The sequence below is a fragment of the Ursus americanus genome, chromosome 24, assembly GCF_024610735.1.
Source record: "Ursus americanus isolate L20-20 chromosome 24, mUrsAme1.1.p, whole genome shotgun sequence".
Lineage (NCBI taxonomy): Eukaryota > Metazoa > Chordata > Mammalia > Carnivora > Ursidae > Ursus > Ursus americanus.
In genome coordinates, this window is record NC_142150.1 from 32,683,009 (window position 1) to 32,697,956 (window position 14,948).

The following is a 14,948-nucleotide window of genomic DNA, read 5'->3' on the forward strand; positions in this document are numbered from 1 at the left end:
ATTATAGATATATATACCCCACACCTTTATCCATTCATCATTCAGTGGACACTTGGGCTGTTTCCATAATTTGGTTATTGTAAGTACTGCTGATACAAACATTGCGGGGCATGTATCCCTTTGAATAAGGATTTTTGTACTTTCTGAAATCAATGAATTTTAAAAGTCCACAATATAACACATGCCATGCACATATTCAAGGCATGGCTGCTAATATGCTTTGTTCGCTATGAACACCAAAATTCTATTGGCAATTCTAACTTGTGAATAGACACTACTCTTTTACTAGAAAAGCACAAACAGAAAAAGAAAGTGGCTTCCTACTGCAAAAGTAGGTTCTCTCTAACTCCATTAACTAGAGACAAGTATCCTGGGTATTTCTGAATGCCTCTGATACTTTCTTTTATTCCATTGATACAACCCAAGAGTAAATAAAATTATATACATTTTTTCCCTCCAAATCAGGTTCTACCTTTCTGTACTTCAATCTCAGAAAATATGTTGAATATATATATGGTGTATTTAAATTCTTATTCAATTTTGACCCCATACATTATTTTACTTTGTTCCCTCTTAGAGTTGTAGAAGTTTCTTGTAGTGCCTATAACCCAATCATACAAAGTAGCTGAATATCTCAAGGTCTTTGTAATACTACATATAAAAAAAATCCCATACATAACGTCTCACTTATCATAACAGTCAAATGAAACATAAGTAAATTAATTAAGAAAAAAATTATGCGTATTTCTCTATATACAGCATTTGGTCTTTGGTTCACTATATGGAGATTTTTCTTTTTTTCTTTTTTTAATTTTTAATTTTTGCTTATTTTTTATCAAGCTCAATTAGCCAACATGTATTACATCATTAGTTTTTTATGTATTGTTCAATGGTTCATTAGTTGCGTATAACTCCCAGTGCTCATCAGATCATGTGCCCTCCTTAATGCCCATCACCAAGTTACCCCATCCACCCAACCGTCTCCCTTCTACAACCCTCAGTTTGTTTCCCGCAGTCCAGAGTCTCTCATGGTTTGTCTCCCTCTCTGATTTCTTCCCATTCAGGTTTCCTTCCCCTCCACTGTGGTCCACTGTCCTATTCCTTATATTCCACATATTAGAGAAACCATATGATAATCATCTTTCTCTGATTGACTTATTTCCCTTAGCATAATACCCTCTAGTTCCATCCTTGTCGATGCAAATGGTGGGTATTCATCCTTTCTGATGGCTGAGTAATATTCCATTATTTATATATATCACATCTTCTTTATCCACTTATCTGTTGAAGAGCATCTCAGCTCCTTCCACAGTTAGGCTATTATGGACATTGCTGTTATGAACATTGGGGTGCATGATCCCCTTCTTTTCACTATGTCTGTATCTTTGGGGTAAATACCTAGTAGTGCAATTGCTGAGTTGTAGGGTAGCTCTTATTTTTAATGTCTTGAGGAACCTCCATACTGTTTTCCAGAGTGGCTGTATCAGCTTGCATTCTCACCAACAGTGTAAGAGGGATTCCCTTTCTCCATATCCTTGTTGACATTTTTGTTCCCTCTCTTGTTCATTTTGGCCATCGTAACTGGTAAGGTGGTATCTCATTGTGGTTTTAATTTGCACTCCCCTGATGGCAAATGATGTGGAGCATTTTTTTTTTTATGTGTCTATTAGCCATTTGTATGTCTTCTTTGGAGAAGTGTCTGTTCATGTCCTCTGCCCATTTCTTGACTGGATTATTTGTTTTTTAGGTGTTGAGTCTGAGAAGTCCTTAATAGATCTTGGATATCAGCCCTTTCATTGTTCTGTCATCTAGAAATATCTTTTCCCATTCCTTAGGTTGCCTTTTAGTTGTGTTCACTGTTTCCTTTGCTGTGGAGAAGATTTTTATCTTGATGAAGTCTGCAAAGTTCATGTTTGCTTTTATTTCCCTTGCCTTTAGAGACCTGTCTTGGAAGACGTTGTTGTGGCTGATGTTGAAGAGGTTACTGCCTTTGTTGTCCTCTCTAATTTTAATGGATTCCTGTCTCACATTTAGGTCTTTCATGGATTTTGAGTTTATCTTTGTGTATGGTGAAAGAGAATGGTCCAGTTTCATTCTTTTGCATGTGGCTGTCTAATTTTCCCAGCACTAATTATTGAACAGACTTTCTTTTTTCCATTGAGTATTCGTTCCTGCTTTGTTGAAGATTGACCATAAAGTTGAGGGTACATCTGGGCTCTCTATTCTGTTCCATTGACCTGTGTGTCTGTTTTTGTGCCAGTACATTGTTGTCTTAATGCTCACAAGTCATGCAAATGATGAAAATGAAAACATATCGATTCAAAACTTATTGGATACTGCAAACGCAGTCCTACGAGGCAAGTACATAGCAGTTCAAGCTACTCTCAAGAAATTGGAAAAATCCCCAATGCACAAGCTAAACTTACACCTAAAGGACCTGGAGAAAGAACAGCATATAAAGCCTAAACCAAGCAGGAGAAGAGACATAATAAAGATTACAGCAGAAAACAATAAAATAAAAACCAGAAGAACAGTAGAACAGATGAACAAAACCAGAAACTGGTTCTTTGAAAGAATTAATAAGATTGATAAATTAATTATATTTAATGAAATAATGAATGAAAGGGGAGAGATCACAACCAATACCAAGGAAATAGAGTTATTTGTTAGTACATATTATGAGCAACTATATGCCAACAAACTAAGCAATCTGGAAGAAATGGATTCATTCCTGGAAACTTATAAACTACCAAGATTGAAACAAGAAGTGGTAGAATATCTCAACAGACCAATAACCAGCAAGGAAATGGAAACAGTAATCAAAAACTTCCCAAAAAACAAGAGTCCAGGGCCAGATGGCTTCTCAGGGGAATTCTTCCAAACATTGAAAGAAACAATAATAACAATTCTACTGAAGCGTTTCAAAAAAATAGAAATGGAAGGAAAACTTCCAAACTCATTCTATGAGTCCAGCATTACCTTGATCCCAAAACCAGAGAAAGACTTCACTCAAAAGAAGGATTACAGACCAATATCCCTGATGAACATGGATGCCAAAAGCTCACCAAGATACTAGGCAATATGATCCAACAGTACATTAAAAGGATTGTTCACCACAATCAGTTGGGATATATTCCTGGGATGCAAGGGTGGTTCAACATCCAGAAATCAATCAATATGATAGAGCACATTAATAAAAGTAAAGACAAGAACCATATGATCCTCTCAACTGATGCAGAAAAAGCATTTCACAAAATACAGGTTACTTTCTTAATTAAGACTCCTCAAAGTATAGGGATAGAAGGAACATACCTCAATACCATAGAAGCCATCTATGAAAAGCCTGTGGCGAATATCATTCTCAATGGAAAAACTGAGAGCTTTTTCCTTAAAGTCAGGAACACGACAGGGATGCCCACACTCACCACTATTTTCAACATAGTACTAGAAGTCCTAGCCTCAGTACTCAGACAATAAAAAGAAATAATAGACATTCATATTGGCCAAGAAAAAGTCAAACTCTCTCTCTCTCTCTCTCTCTCTCTCTCTCTGCAGAATGATGTGATATTTTATGTGGAAAACCCAAAAGACTCCACCTCCAAATATTAGAACTCATACAGCAATTCAACAATGTGGCAGGATACAAAATCAATGCACAGAAATCAGTTACATTTCTATACACTAACAATGTATCTGAAGAAAGAGAAATGAAGGAATTGATCCCATTTACAATTGCACCAAAAACCATAATATACTTAGGAATAAACCTAACCAAAAAGGGAAAGAAATGATCTGTACTCTAGAAACTACAGAACACTTATGAAAGAAATTGAGGAAGACACAAAGGGATGGAAAAGCATTCCATGTTCATGAATTAAAAGATAAACATTGTTAAAATGTCTATGCTGCTCAGAGAAATCTACATATTCAAAGCAATCCTTATAAAAATACCTTCAACAGTTTTCACAGAGCTGGAACAAACAATCCTAAAATTTGTATGGAACAAAGAAAGACCTTGAATTGCCAGGAGAATGTTGAAAAATAGAACCAAAGCTGGGGGCATTGTGGTAACTGATTTCAAGTTTTATTACAAAGCTGGATGATCAAGACTAGTACAGAACTTTTAAGGATAAACTAACGAGATAATGAAAAGAATTTCTTGACACACAAAGTTAGTTCATTTGCTGTGAATGTGTTCAAGAGAAAGCAGGATACCTTATTTGAAATTTGCTATAGAAAGAATAACAAGTCATAGAGAACAGGCCATTATTTTTTTATGGATGCTCAATGTTTGAACAGTTGTGGTTGTAAATTTCTTTCTTCTTACCAAACCAGAGTGTGGACTTAGATGTGAGGAGTATTTCATAATCAGCAATGTCAGAATTTAACTCATAGGTTAAGTATGAGCCAGGCTGGCATTGTGAGGGAAGCTACTAGTTTGAGGGCAGAAGTACAGAGAAAAGTAAGGAAATCAGCTGCATTATATTAGAGTGCATGGGACAAGTCACGATATACACTATCATATTTGATATCTGTACAGATTAAGGAATCATCCAAAGCCCTCAATTCATCTTTTGCTTTCTGAGGTGATTTTGATACACCAGAGCTTTCTCATGGCATTTTTCACCTCTGCATTCCTCAGTGTGTAGATGAGTGGGTTGAGAAAAGGGGTCCCAATGGTATAAAATACGGTCACCATCTTATCCATGGGGAAAGTGGTTGGGGGGCGTGTATATATGAACATGCATGGACCAAAGAATAAGATTACTACAATGATGTGAGAAGTGCAAGTAGAGAGAGCTTTTTTCTTCCCTTCTCCGCTATGGTTTCGCAGGGAATGCAAGATGACAATGTATGAGATCATGAGAATCACAAAACTGCTCGTGCAGATTGCCCCGCTGTTAGTCGCCCATTCTAGGTTGATCAGATAGGTGTCCATGCAAGCAAGTTTCAGCAAGGGCTGCAAATCACAGCAGTAATGATCAATCAGATTGGGTCCACAGAAAGGCAATTTCAAGGCCAGGGCAACCTCGACCATAGAATGGATAAAAGACCCTATCCATGCAATAACAATCAAGATGGTGCAGACCTGCCGTCTCATGATGGTTGGGTAACGTAAGGGCTTACAGATGGCCACATAGCGATCCACGGCCATGAGGATGAGAACAAAGACCTCCATGGAGCCAAAGAAATGTAGTGCGAAGACTTGAGTCATGCACTCATTGTAAGTTATGATTCTTTGCACAGAGAGTGAATCCACAATTAGTCTGGGGGCTGTGGATGTTGAGAAGCAAGAATCAGCAAGGGACAAATAAAATAGGAAAAAGTACATGGGGCTCCCAAGTGTCCGGCTGGACTTGATGGTCACAATAATAAGCAAATTCCCTACCATGGTTCCCACATATAAAATTAAGAAGATTACAAATACCATTTTCTTTTTCATAGGATCTTGGGTCAATCCTAGCAGTATGAACTCAGTTACGCTGTGATTTTGCTGCATTATTTCAACGAGAGTGGAGAAAGTGCAGGTTAGAAATAATTAATCTGCAAAGAAAGAAATATTATGAATACTCCATTTGGAGGTGAACTCCATATGCTTGATTATGGAAGTGCCACTTACCTGTGTGTTATCCCTATACACTGGTTGTTTTCCTTTGAAAAAAGTGGAAATCATAATATCTAGTCAGCATCTATTCACCTGATTAGTTATGAAAACAATGAAGTAAATCAATAATGAAAGAGTAACTGTTTCTTCAGGCATAATAAATATTAATTTAGGGGATTTGGTATGCTAGGGTATCATTCTGAACTGAATGTCTTTCTTTAGTTTACGGCAATATCCTCTCAGGTAAGAATGTTGCCAAATGGAGAAAATTCATGCTTGATTTACATAATACCATTTCACACTACTTGAACCTGGTAATTCAGTTATAAACTATCTTCTTGTAAATATTCTGAACATTTAAGGAATGATGTAGAAACTTTAATAGTGTTTCCCTTAATGAAATCTAAGAGAGAAGATGACAGAGGGAGAGAGGACAAGTGAGAAACAAGCAATATTTTAGCAGTGAACATTCATGAAGTTGGTCCAGTCCATCATGAAATTTATTTTAATCTGTTATCCTATGTTTATTTCCTGTTACTTTAACTCTCAATAATTTCTAGTTGTTTACAGTTCTAAATTCAGCTTCTATGACAAAGCTTTATATTTTTGAAATTATACTATGTTGTCCAAAGTTAAAATCTTTGCCTCATTCAGCATTTTAATGGGTCTTTCGCATTTTTCTTAAGACACAAGGAGAGACTGAAGCTAAAATAAAAGAAATAGAGAACATTTGGCATAAATCAAAATATTCTTTCAAATTTCATGTTATTTTAAGCACCAGGGATTTAGAAAATGAATTAAAGAAGCTCCAAGTCATAGTTGAAACTTTTCAATAAAGGTCGTGGAATCTATTTTCTTGAGTGTCCCATACTCTGATTCAGCAACTGATGATAGAATGAGGAAGTGAACTCATATTTATTTATATATGCCAAACAGTGCAATAATCTTGTCTGTCCTCATCACATATATTTTCCAAGTAGGAGCACAATTAAATGCATAAGTGCCAAGGTATTTAAGTATATTTACAACATGTATTCCAGAGAAAAGCAAAACTTTCTCAAATGTAAAAATATTTCAGATATCTATCTTTAAAAACACAGTGCATAGGGTTCCTGGGTGGCTCAGTCAGTTAAGCATCTGACTCTGGATTTCCACCCAGGTCATGATCTCAGGCTTGTGGTCAAGCCCCATGCCAGGCTCTGTGTCTGCTGTGGATCCTGCTTAAGATTCTCTCCCTCCCTCTCCCTCTGTCCCTTCTCCTGCTCACACACTTCTTTCCCTCTAAATAAATAAACAAAATCTGAAAAGAAAAAAAAATAGTGCAAGTGAAAATGGTCAAAAGAACTGATTTCAAAAGAAAACCCTCTTATTAAAATAATGTGAAAAGAATTTCATTCATAGCTAAATATATTCAAATTTAAATTCCAGCTATATATATTTTCACCTATCAGATTAACAAAGTAACCTTTTTGATAAATGTATCTTAACAAATACTGCTGAAAATGATGTGGGAAGCAATTTATCCCACCCATCCCTGGTAGGAGTTGAAGGGGGTGCAATCACTAGGGGAGTGATTTTCAGCATCGATATTTCAATGGCACATAGACACAGGTCTAATGTTTCCATTCGCTGCAAGGAATCTCACTCACAGGCACAAGGACAATCACAGCAGTCCTTTCCAAGTTGGCAAAAAGTCAGAAACAACTTCAATGCCCATCAGAAAGGAAGCTAAATGAATCAGAGATGGTATTGTATGCAATCATCAATAAAAAGGAAGTGAATATATATGCAATTGGTTTCTAAATTATGTTGTAAAGTCATAGAGTTCAGGACTGAATGCAGAGGATGGTAATGTTTTCATTAACAGCAGAATAATATCTATCACACACATGGACTCATATCAGTTAATTGTATTTAAGAGAGTACCAAAATCACATAATATTTGTGGCCTCAGGCTGGGGAAATTACATTCTTGAAATCAAAGTTAGGAGGATGACTTGCCTTTTAAAATATTCCATTTGGTAGTTGTAAAGATGTCATAATCGTGCTGCATTAAAAATAAAGGTTTTAACAACCTTCTCTTAGTAGGTGGTTGGTTAATCACATTGGCATATTACTGGTTCAAAGCCAGTAATGGTTGAAACCAGTTACTGTCTCTGACAGAGACTACAGAAAAGGCAAGATTCCCAGGGCCAGAGTAAGATTTAAATGTCTGTGTAAGAGGGTGAGTCACCTATAGAGGCTTTTCTGGACTCAAGTATCTTTACCACATCATGCCCCAACCACACTGCCAATCTACAGGTTCCCCTGCATTCGTAGGAGTTTGCCAAATATGTGATTGGTCCAACTCTTCAGCAAATAGGAATGAAAACTTGTCTGTGGCTTTTAACATTTAAGTATTATAAACAGATATCTATGTATTGATCATTTGATCTATCTGTCAATGTATTATCTATCTATCATCCTATCTATCATCTATCTATCTATCATCTATCTACATGATATAGACTGAGACACTTGTATAGTTCACATAGCGATAGACATACAAGTGACATACATTCAAAGAAAACAACATAAGGAAGGTAATTTTTATCTGGTCACTGCTGAATTCAAACATCTAGAAAAAAGTACACATTTAATAATATGTATTCAAAAAGTGAATGAAAGAATTAAGAGAATTTCCTGTTGATACAACCCAACAGTTTTCAGTCCCATTCAATACTAAGTTACCGCTGGAAAGGGAAGCCTACTCCATCTCAAGTAAAATCATCATCTCCATGGAGCATTTCCTGGAACACTCAAGTAGATGTTATTTCCATTCACTTATCTCTCCACCACAATCTGCTGTGCATTTCTATTATCCTGTCTTCTCAGTTTCAATTGTAATGCACTTCTGGAAAATTCCCCAAACTTTCTACCTTCCACAGATGCTTTTTATGTGTTAGATGCACACTGTGGCATTGATCAGATGAATTTTCTCTGAGTATTAAATACAGTTATGTTAATCCCCAACACAAATCTTACCAGTTTGACGAGAGCAAAGTGTAGGATGTTCAGTCATCCACTTTTCTTCTCAAGGTAATGTAGCCACACTTTACTCAAATGAGAACTAAAAAAAAAAAGAAAAGGGTTTCTAAACTCCTGTCTGAACCCTTTATATGTTCCTGAGGCTCAGGTTATTGTCTGCAAACCAGAAGACAAGTTTGGTCCTGGATTCATCTCAAACTTTCTGAAACCCACCCTCACATGCAATTTTGATGGGAAATGCTTCTCTTTTGCCTTTCCTGCATTTGTATTTAAACATGAATGATGCAAAAGACAGGAGTCTGGGGAAGGTCATTCCCTAACGTGTTCCTTCCCTTTTAATTAAGAGCCATTAGCTAGATATGAGAAAGAACTTAATCTTCAATATTCATTTTTAGATTATGGGGAAAATGTGAACTCTTCTTGCAATTAAAGGTGTTTATTTGGGCCAGAAATAACTTGTTTTGACTAGAATAAATAGAACAGTGGTTATGTAGTGACCTGATGCACAGGACTTGGTTCTTGACACCATTATCCAAGAAAATTAATTAGGACTTCTTAAAGAAATGGCTGAGTCTAGGCTGGGGCAGGGAATGTACAGATGAACTGGAGCATCGTGTAATCCTAGAAAGTAGGGAAGTGTTAACACACAAACACACACACACACAGATACACACATACAGTAGTACATTCACACTGTGATGAGAATATGCCAAAGGGACCCAAGAGCCAATGGGAAGAGCCCCCAGTGCCAGAAGCTGGAAAAAAATTGAGGAACTAATAAATGATACTGAATTGAAATATGACTCATAGTTTAAAAAATCCACAAGTCCATAATGATATAAATGTTTAAATAAGTAACTAGTAAATAGGGGATTAGAGATAAATCTCTTATAATAATGGATTCCTGATGACTTCGTAGGTACTCTGCTCTCAAAGGGTTATAGGATAACTCTAAGTCTTATTTGTGCATGGTACACAAGTGAGTTCTTTCCAAAAGGCACATTGTAGAACGCGGTGAGGAAAGTAATTTACAGAGGAGAAATGTTGCAAAGAGTCCCTCAATCAGGTGCTCAAGGTTAACATCAACTGTGAGGAGTCACATTGAAAGTGTCTACCCACTGGCAGCATGTGATGCAAATGGCACTTTGCCTCTGTGACCTTTCTCCCAATAACCCATAATGCCAGTCCAATCTTGAGGAAAATATCAGACAAATCCCAAATGAAAGTTTTTATATAAAATGTCTGACTATTCTCTTCAAAACTGTCAAGTTCATCGAAAACAAGAAAAGTTAAGGGGCACCTGGTTTGCTCAGTCAGTTAAACCTTCCACTCTTGTTTTAAGGCTCATGCCATGATCTCACAGTCCTGGGATTGAGTCCATCATGGGGCTCTGCACTCAGCAGGGAGTCTGCTTCTCTACCTCTCTCTTTCTCTCTCTGCCATCCCCCCACTTGCTCTCTTCTCTCTCTCTCCCCCCCAAAAATAATGAAATCTTCAAAAAACAAGAAAAGGTAAGAGTACACTTATTGTGATGGGCACTGAGTAAACTATAGAATTGTTATTTTAATTTTAAATTATTTTAAAAGATTTTATTTATTTATTTATTTATTTATTTGCCAGAAAAAGAGAAAGGGAGAGAGGGAGAGAGCACACAAGCAGGGGGAGCATAGGCATAGGGAGAAGCAAGTTCCCCACTGAGCAGAGAGCCTGATGCAGGGCTCATCCCACACTGGGATCCTGACCTGAGTTGAAGGTAGGTGCTCAATCTACTGAGACACCCAGGTGTCCCATAATTAAAATTTTAAGTGACCAACATTATATTGTAAATTTGGTTTTTATCATTCATATATTAGAGCTCCTATCTTGGGGCGCCTGGGTGGTTCAGCTGGTTAAGCCTCAGGCTCTCTGCTCAGCAGGGAGTCTGCTTCTCCTTTTCCCTCTGCCTGCCTCTGCCTACCTGTGCTCTCTGTCAAATAAATAAATAAAATCTTAAAAAAAATAAAGACAGCACAAGGTCATAATTCCACCTGACATCATACAATTATCCTCCATACAACGGAAAATGCACTAAAACCTCTACAAGTAGGGAAGATAATTTTTTGGGTGATTTTTACTTTCTCCTTGACATTCAGTAAATTACATACTATGGAAAATAAAAGTACTAAAATGCTATGACTGAAAGCCATACAAAACAAAGCCAACAAAACAAAGATATTTGCTTTATACATATTCACACACATATTCATAATATAAGGAGTAAATGCAATAATTACAGTCTTCAGTTTTGTAACAGCCATATGATTAGTTTATAATTACTTTCTCCTGTTACTCATTCTGTATTCATGTGCCTTCAGCAAGCACTAAAGTTGGTTGTGGTTCTTTAGCTGGTGGGATGACACAGCCCTTCATTACTAAAGGATGTGGGTCATTAGTAGTTCTGCCTTCATTGGGTTATTGTAGTTTTCCATTGACCTGTATTCTAAATATACTCTTCCTTACCCCAATTGTGGAGCAGTAGTCCAATTTCCCCTTGGTTGCCAGGATCAGTCACTCCAGACAGCACAGCAACATATTCCTCTGCCTATTGATTCAAAGGCACGAGCTGCCCAAAGTGGTCAGGCAGCAGTCTTAACTCTGTAAATTTGCTTGTTGATTATAATGAATGCTATATTGATGTTTCCATTCTTTATGAGAGCATGCTCACCTTGTCTTCAAGAAGCTTGAGTGCTACCACTTGGTCACTATTATCTGGAATCAAATACCTACCATTGCTTTGGAATTCCCCAGTTTAGTGGCACTAAAGGTCTGGTCTACAGGAAGCAGTGATCACAGAGGTTTTCAAGGATGCTTGGAGTAGCCTGACAAACTTATTTCTCAAGGTCATATAAACGGTATGTCTTCTGTACCCTCCCATGGTGGTTAAGTAGATCTTCAATGACAAATCCATTCTAAACTTCTATTCTCTGCATGTCTTTAAATCCCTCCTTCTTAAACGAAGGAGGGTCTGGCTTTAGGCACCAAGCAGAAAAACTGTTAGCTTTCCTCAGTCACCCAGCTACAACATTAAGTGAAGAATCTCTGCTTAGTGAACTCATATTAAGAAATTTGGCTTAATTCAATTTTATGTTTCTTCCATGATTATCCTATTTCTGTCTTTATTATTTTTTAAAGATTTCATTTATTTATTCGACATTGCGAGAAAGAGGGAGAGTGTGAGAGGAAGAAGAGGAGTCCCCTTTGAGCAAAGAGCCTGATGTGGGACTCCTACACAGGACCCTGAGATCATGACCTGAGCCAAACGCAGACACTTCTGAGCCACCCAGGCGTCCCTCTTCCTGTGTTTATAAATTAGAAAGTGCATAGTTATTTTGGCGTGTAGTGTCCTCCTCATGAGTCTGCTTGGACTCAGGTCTGGTTGTAGGTCTAGAAGCAAAGAGGGTGGTGGAGGTGGGTTCTGAGGATAATCAGCCTCTTCTTTCAGGGCCACTGCCTGGTGAGGGGGCAGTGGGAGGGGTTACATTTTCCTTAGGCAATGCAGAGTTAATTTTTCAAACTGAGGGAAAAGCCAATTCACCTGGCAAAGATGGCTGATCCTTACTGTTCCCTCATCGTCCCAGTAATCTAAGGAAGAATCTGGTTTTCATCCATGACTTCTATCTGAAATCTTTATCCCATGTCAAATTCTTCTGTTTATGCTCTTAAGTATTTCTTAAACTCTTCCATCTCTCTGTGTTAGTTTGGGATCCCTAGATGTAGATTCAGAGATGGGGATTTTCATGGAAGTGATTTATAAGGAGAAGGACTGAGGGAAGCTGGCTACGGTACAGGAGGAAGGTTGTGGTCCCAAATGGGGCTCAGCGTCAGCCTGGAGCCATGGGAACTCTGGGGTATACATTGTGATACAGGACTGCATCCATCCTGAGTCAAAGGGATCAGCTTGTAGTTCCTTGGCTCCTGCCTGGGTCTTGGGATGGTGGGCAGAGCTTATAATTTTGTTCTGGAGCAAACGTACAGAGAAGATGGGGCATTGAGCTCTGAGCTGTTAGTAGCCCAGATACACAGCAGCCAGGGCATGGCAGGGAAGGGAAGTGGAGCTGGACACCAGTGTCCACCACATTCTGCATCCTCTCTGGCACCACTATTCTTCAGGCCTCCATCCTTTCACACCCAAATCATTACAGTAACATCCTGCTGCCACTCTTGCTCCCTTCCATCCATTTCCCACACCAATAACCCATACAGTTATCATGTCAAACACAACTCAACGGCATCACTCACTGGTTCAAAAGGCCTCCCAATGTTTGTCCCATGGTATTTAGCAGTAAGCTCTAACAGGACTGTGAGACCCTTCTGCATCTTCCATATTCCTGTCTCTCTAGGTTCATATCCTGCTATTTACGCTTTATAAGCTCATTGTGTAGCACACTGCCTGGCACATGGTCAGAGTTCAGTGAGTAATCATTGGTTGGATAGATGAATTAACCACCATAGCCACACTGAATTCATGAGGTTTCCTGCATACTGATTTTCACCCCCTGCCCTTTGTTATGTATTCTTTCTGATAAGAATGCTCCCACTTCAACTGATGTGAATGTATTCACTCTGCTGACTTGATTTCAAGTTTCAGGGTCCATGTTGTATGTCCTTTCATCTTGGAACCTTTCCTGACCCCTGGATCGTTGGTGTGTATCCCTCAAACATGCTTTCATAGAACCCTGTGCTGCCACTACCTTACCATTTATAACACGGTGTTGTCATCTTCTGCTCCCCTCTGGGTGTCTCTCAGTGGATCTGAAGCTCTGTGAAGGCAAGACCCAGGTTCCTCTCTCTTCACCCCTGGAGCCCCAGCAACCATCAATCCGTCTGATAAATTCTTTGGACTCAAGAAATTTCTGTTGCTTAATGAGTGAGAGATGGAAAGAATAAATGGAATATTTTTATTCTGAAGTTGTTTTGTGTGTACATGGGGCCACATATTTTTAAAAATACTTTCTCATAATGAAATGTTACCAAAAAGTAAACTAATTAACAGAGAAAAATAACATGAAGAACTCACATTAATATGACGGAATCTTGCTGAGAGCAGGGAGTGTATCAAAGGAAGCTATTGGCTCACTCACTGAGAATTTCAGTTTCAATTTCTGTATCATTATAAAGTTTAAGCAGGAGTTAAAACACATTGTGGTTTCTCAAAGAGATCTAGCTGGAATTCTCAGAGTCTGAACCACATAAATAATAGGAAAAACCCTCAGGCACTCCTGGCTGAGGAAAAAACAAATGGTTAACTGACAGAGATCACAATCCTGCCAGACCTGAGTCTCCTTCAGTTTACACATGTCCTAGTGATTTACAAGGACAAAGCTCTCTTATCAATAGCCTAACTTCCAGAGACCCATAATTCAGTTTCCTGAAGCCCTAACATTACCATCCCCTCCATAAAATTGAGGGAAGCTGAGGCAGAAGGAAATGTAGATAAAACAGAATTTCTTTTGGACCTGCAGGTCATTGATAAGGACACCGTGACAGTGTAAACTGCCTTGGCTTGACAGTAGCAGAGACTCCAGTGTCCTGTGAGTTTTCTTTAACATATGAAAGTATTTTCTCAGCCTCCCCTTTCCTTTACCTCCCCCAACCCCATGGTATATAATCAGCCACCCCTCACAACAACCCGGGGCAGCAGCTCTTTCTGCCCACGGGTCCCATCCCCGTGCTTTCATAAACCACCAATTTTGCACCAAAGACGTCTCAAGAATTCTTTCTTGGTCGTCCGCTCCAGACTCTACCCCACTGAACCTCCCGTATATTCCACAACCTCACCATGATGACTTTAATTCTCCTTCAGAGGCAAGTGTACATGAAGCAATTTCATCAACAGACACACACACCCATACATTAGAATCCGTAAATATTAATTTTTTTTAAAGATTTTATTTATTCATTTGACAGAGATAGAGACGGCCAGCGAGAGAGGGAACACAAGCAGGGGGAGTGGGAGAGGGAGAAGCAGGCTCATAGCGGAGGAGCCTGATGTGGGGCTCGATCCCACAACGCCGGGATCACGCCCTGAGCCGAAGGCAGACGCTTAACGACTGAGCCACCCAGGCGCCCCTAGAATCCGTAAATATTAATAAAAACGTGGTGTTGCTTTCGTCGAGGAGCACTTTTACCCTGGCCTCTTATGGAACCCCATTTCCTCCCTTCCCAATCCCCTTACAAGCATGCGTCCCCAGATTTTTCTGCACAATGTTGAAAATGACTACAGCAGTGGTTAAGTGTCCTGTATCGGTTGGGAAATCAGCGAGACTGGATTGAAATC

General features: G+C 38.7%; 1 protein-coding gene across 1 annotated transcript; it reads right to left on the minus strand.

The window, feature by feature from the left end:
• Positions 1-4,567: 4,567 nt before the first annotated feature.
• On the minus strand, positions 4,568-5,500 carry LOC123785191 (olfactory receptor 4C11-like). The gene has a single exon (XM_045786904.2). The coding sequence runs from the start codon at positions 5,498-5,500 to the stop codon at positions 4,568-4,570; it is 933 nt and encodes a 310-aa protein (XP_045642860.2).
• Between the last annotated feature and the right edge of the window lie 9,448 nt (positions 5,501-14,948).

Excerpts from the sequence above, each read along its gene's own strand:
- LOC123785191 (XM_045786904.2), bottom strand. The coding sequence starts at position 5,500 with ATGCAGCAAAATCACAGCGTAACTGAGTTCATACTGCTAGGATTGACC.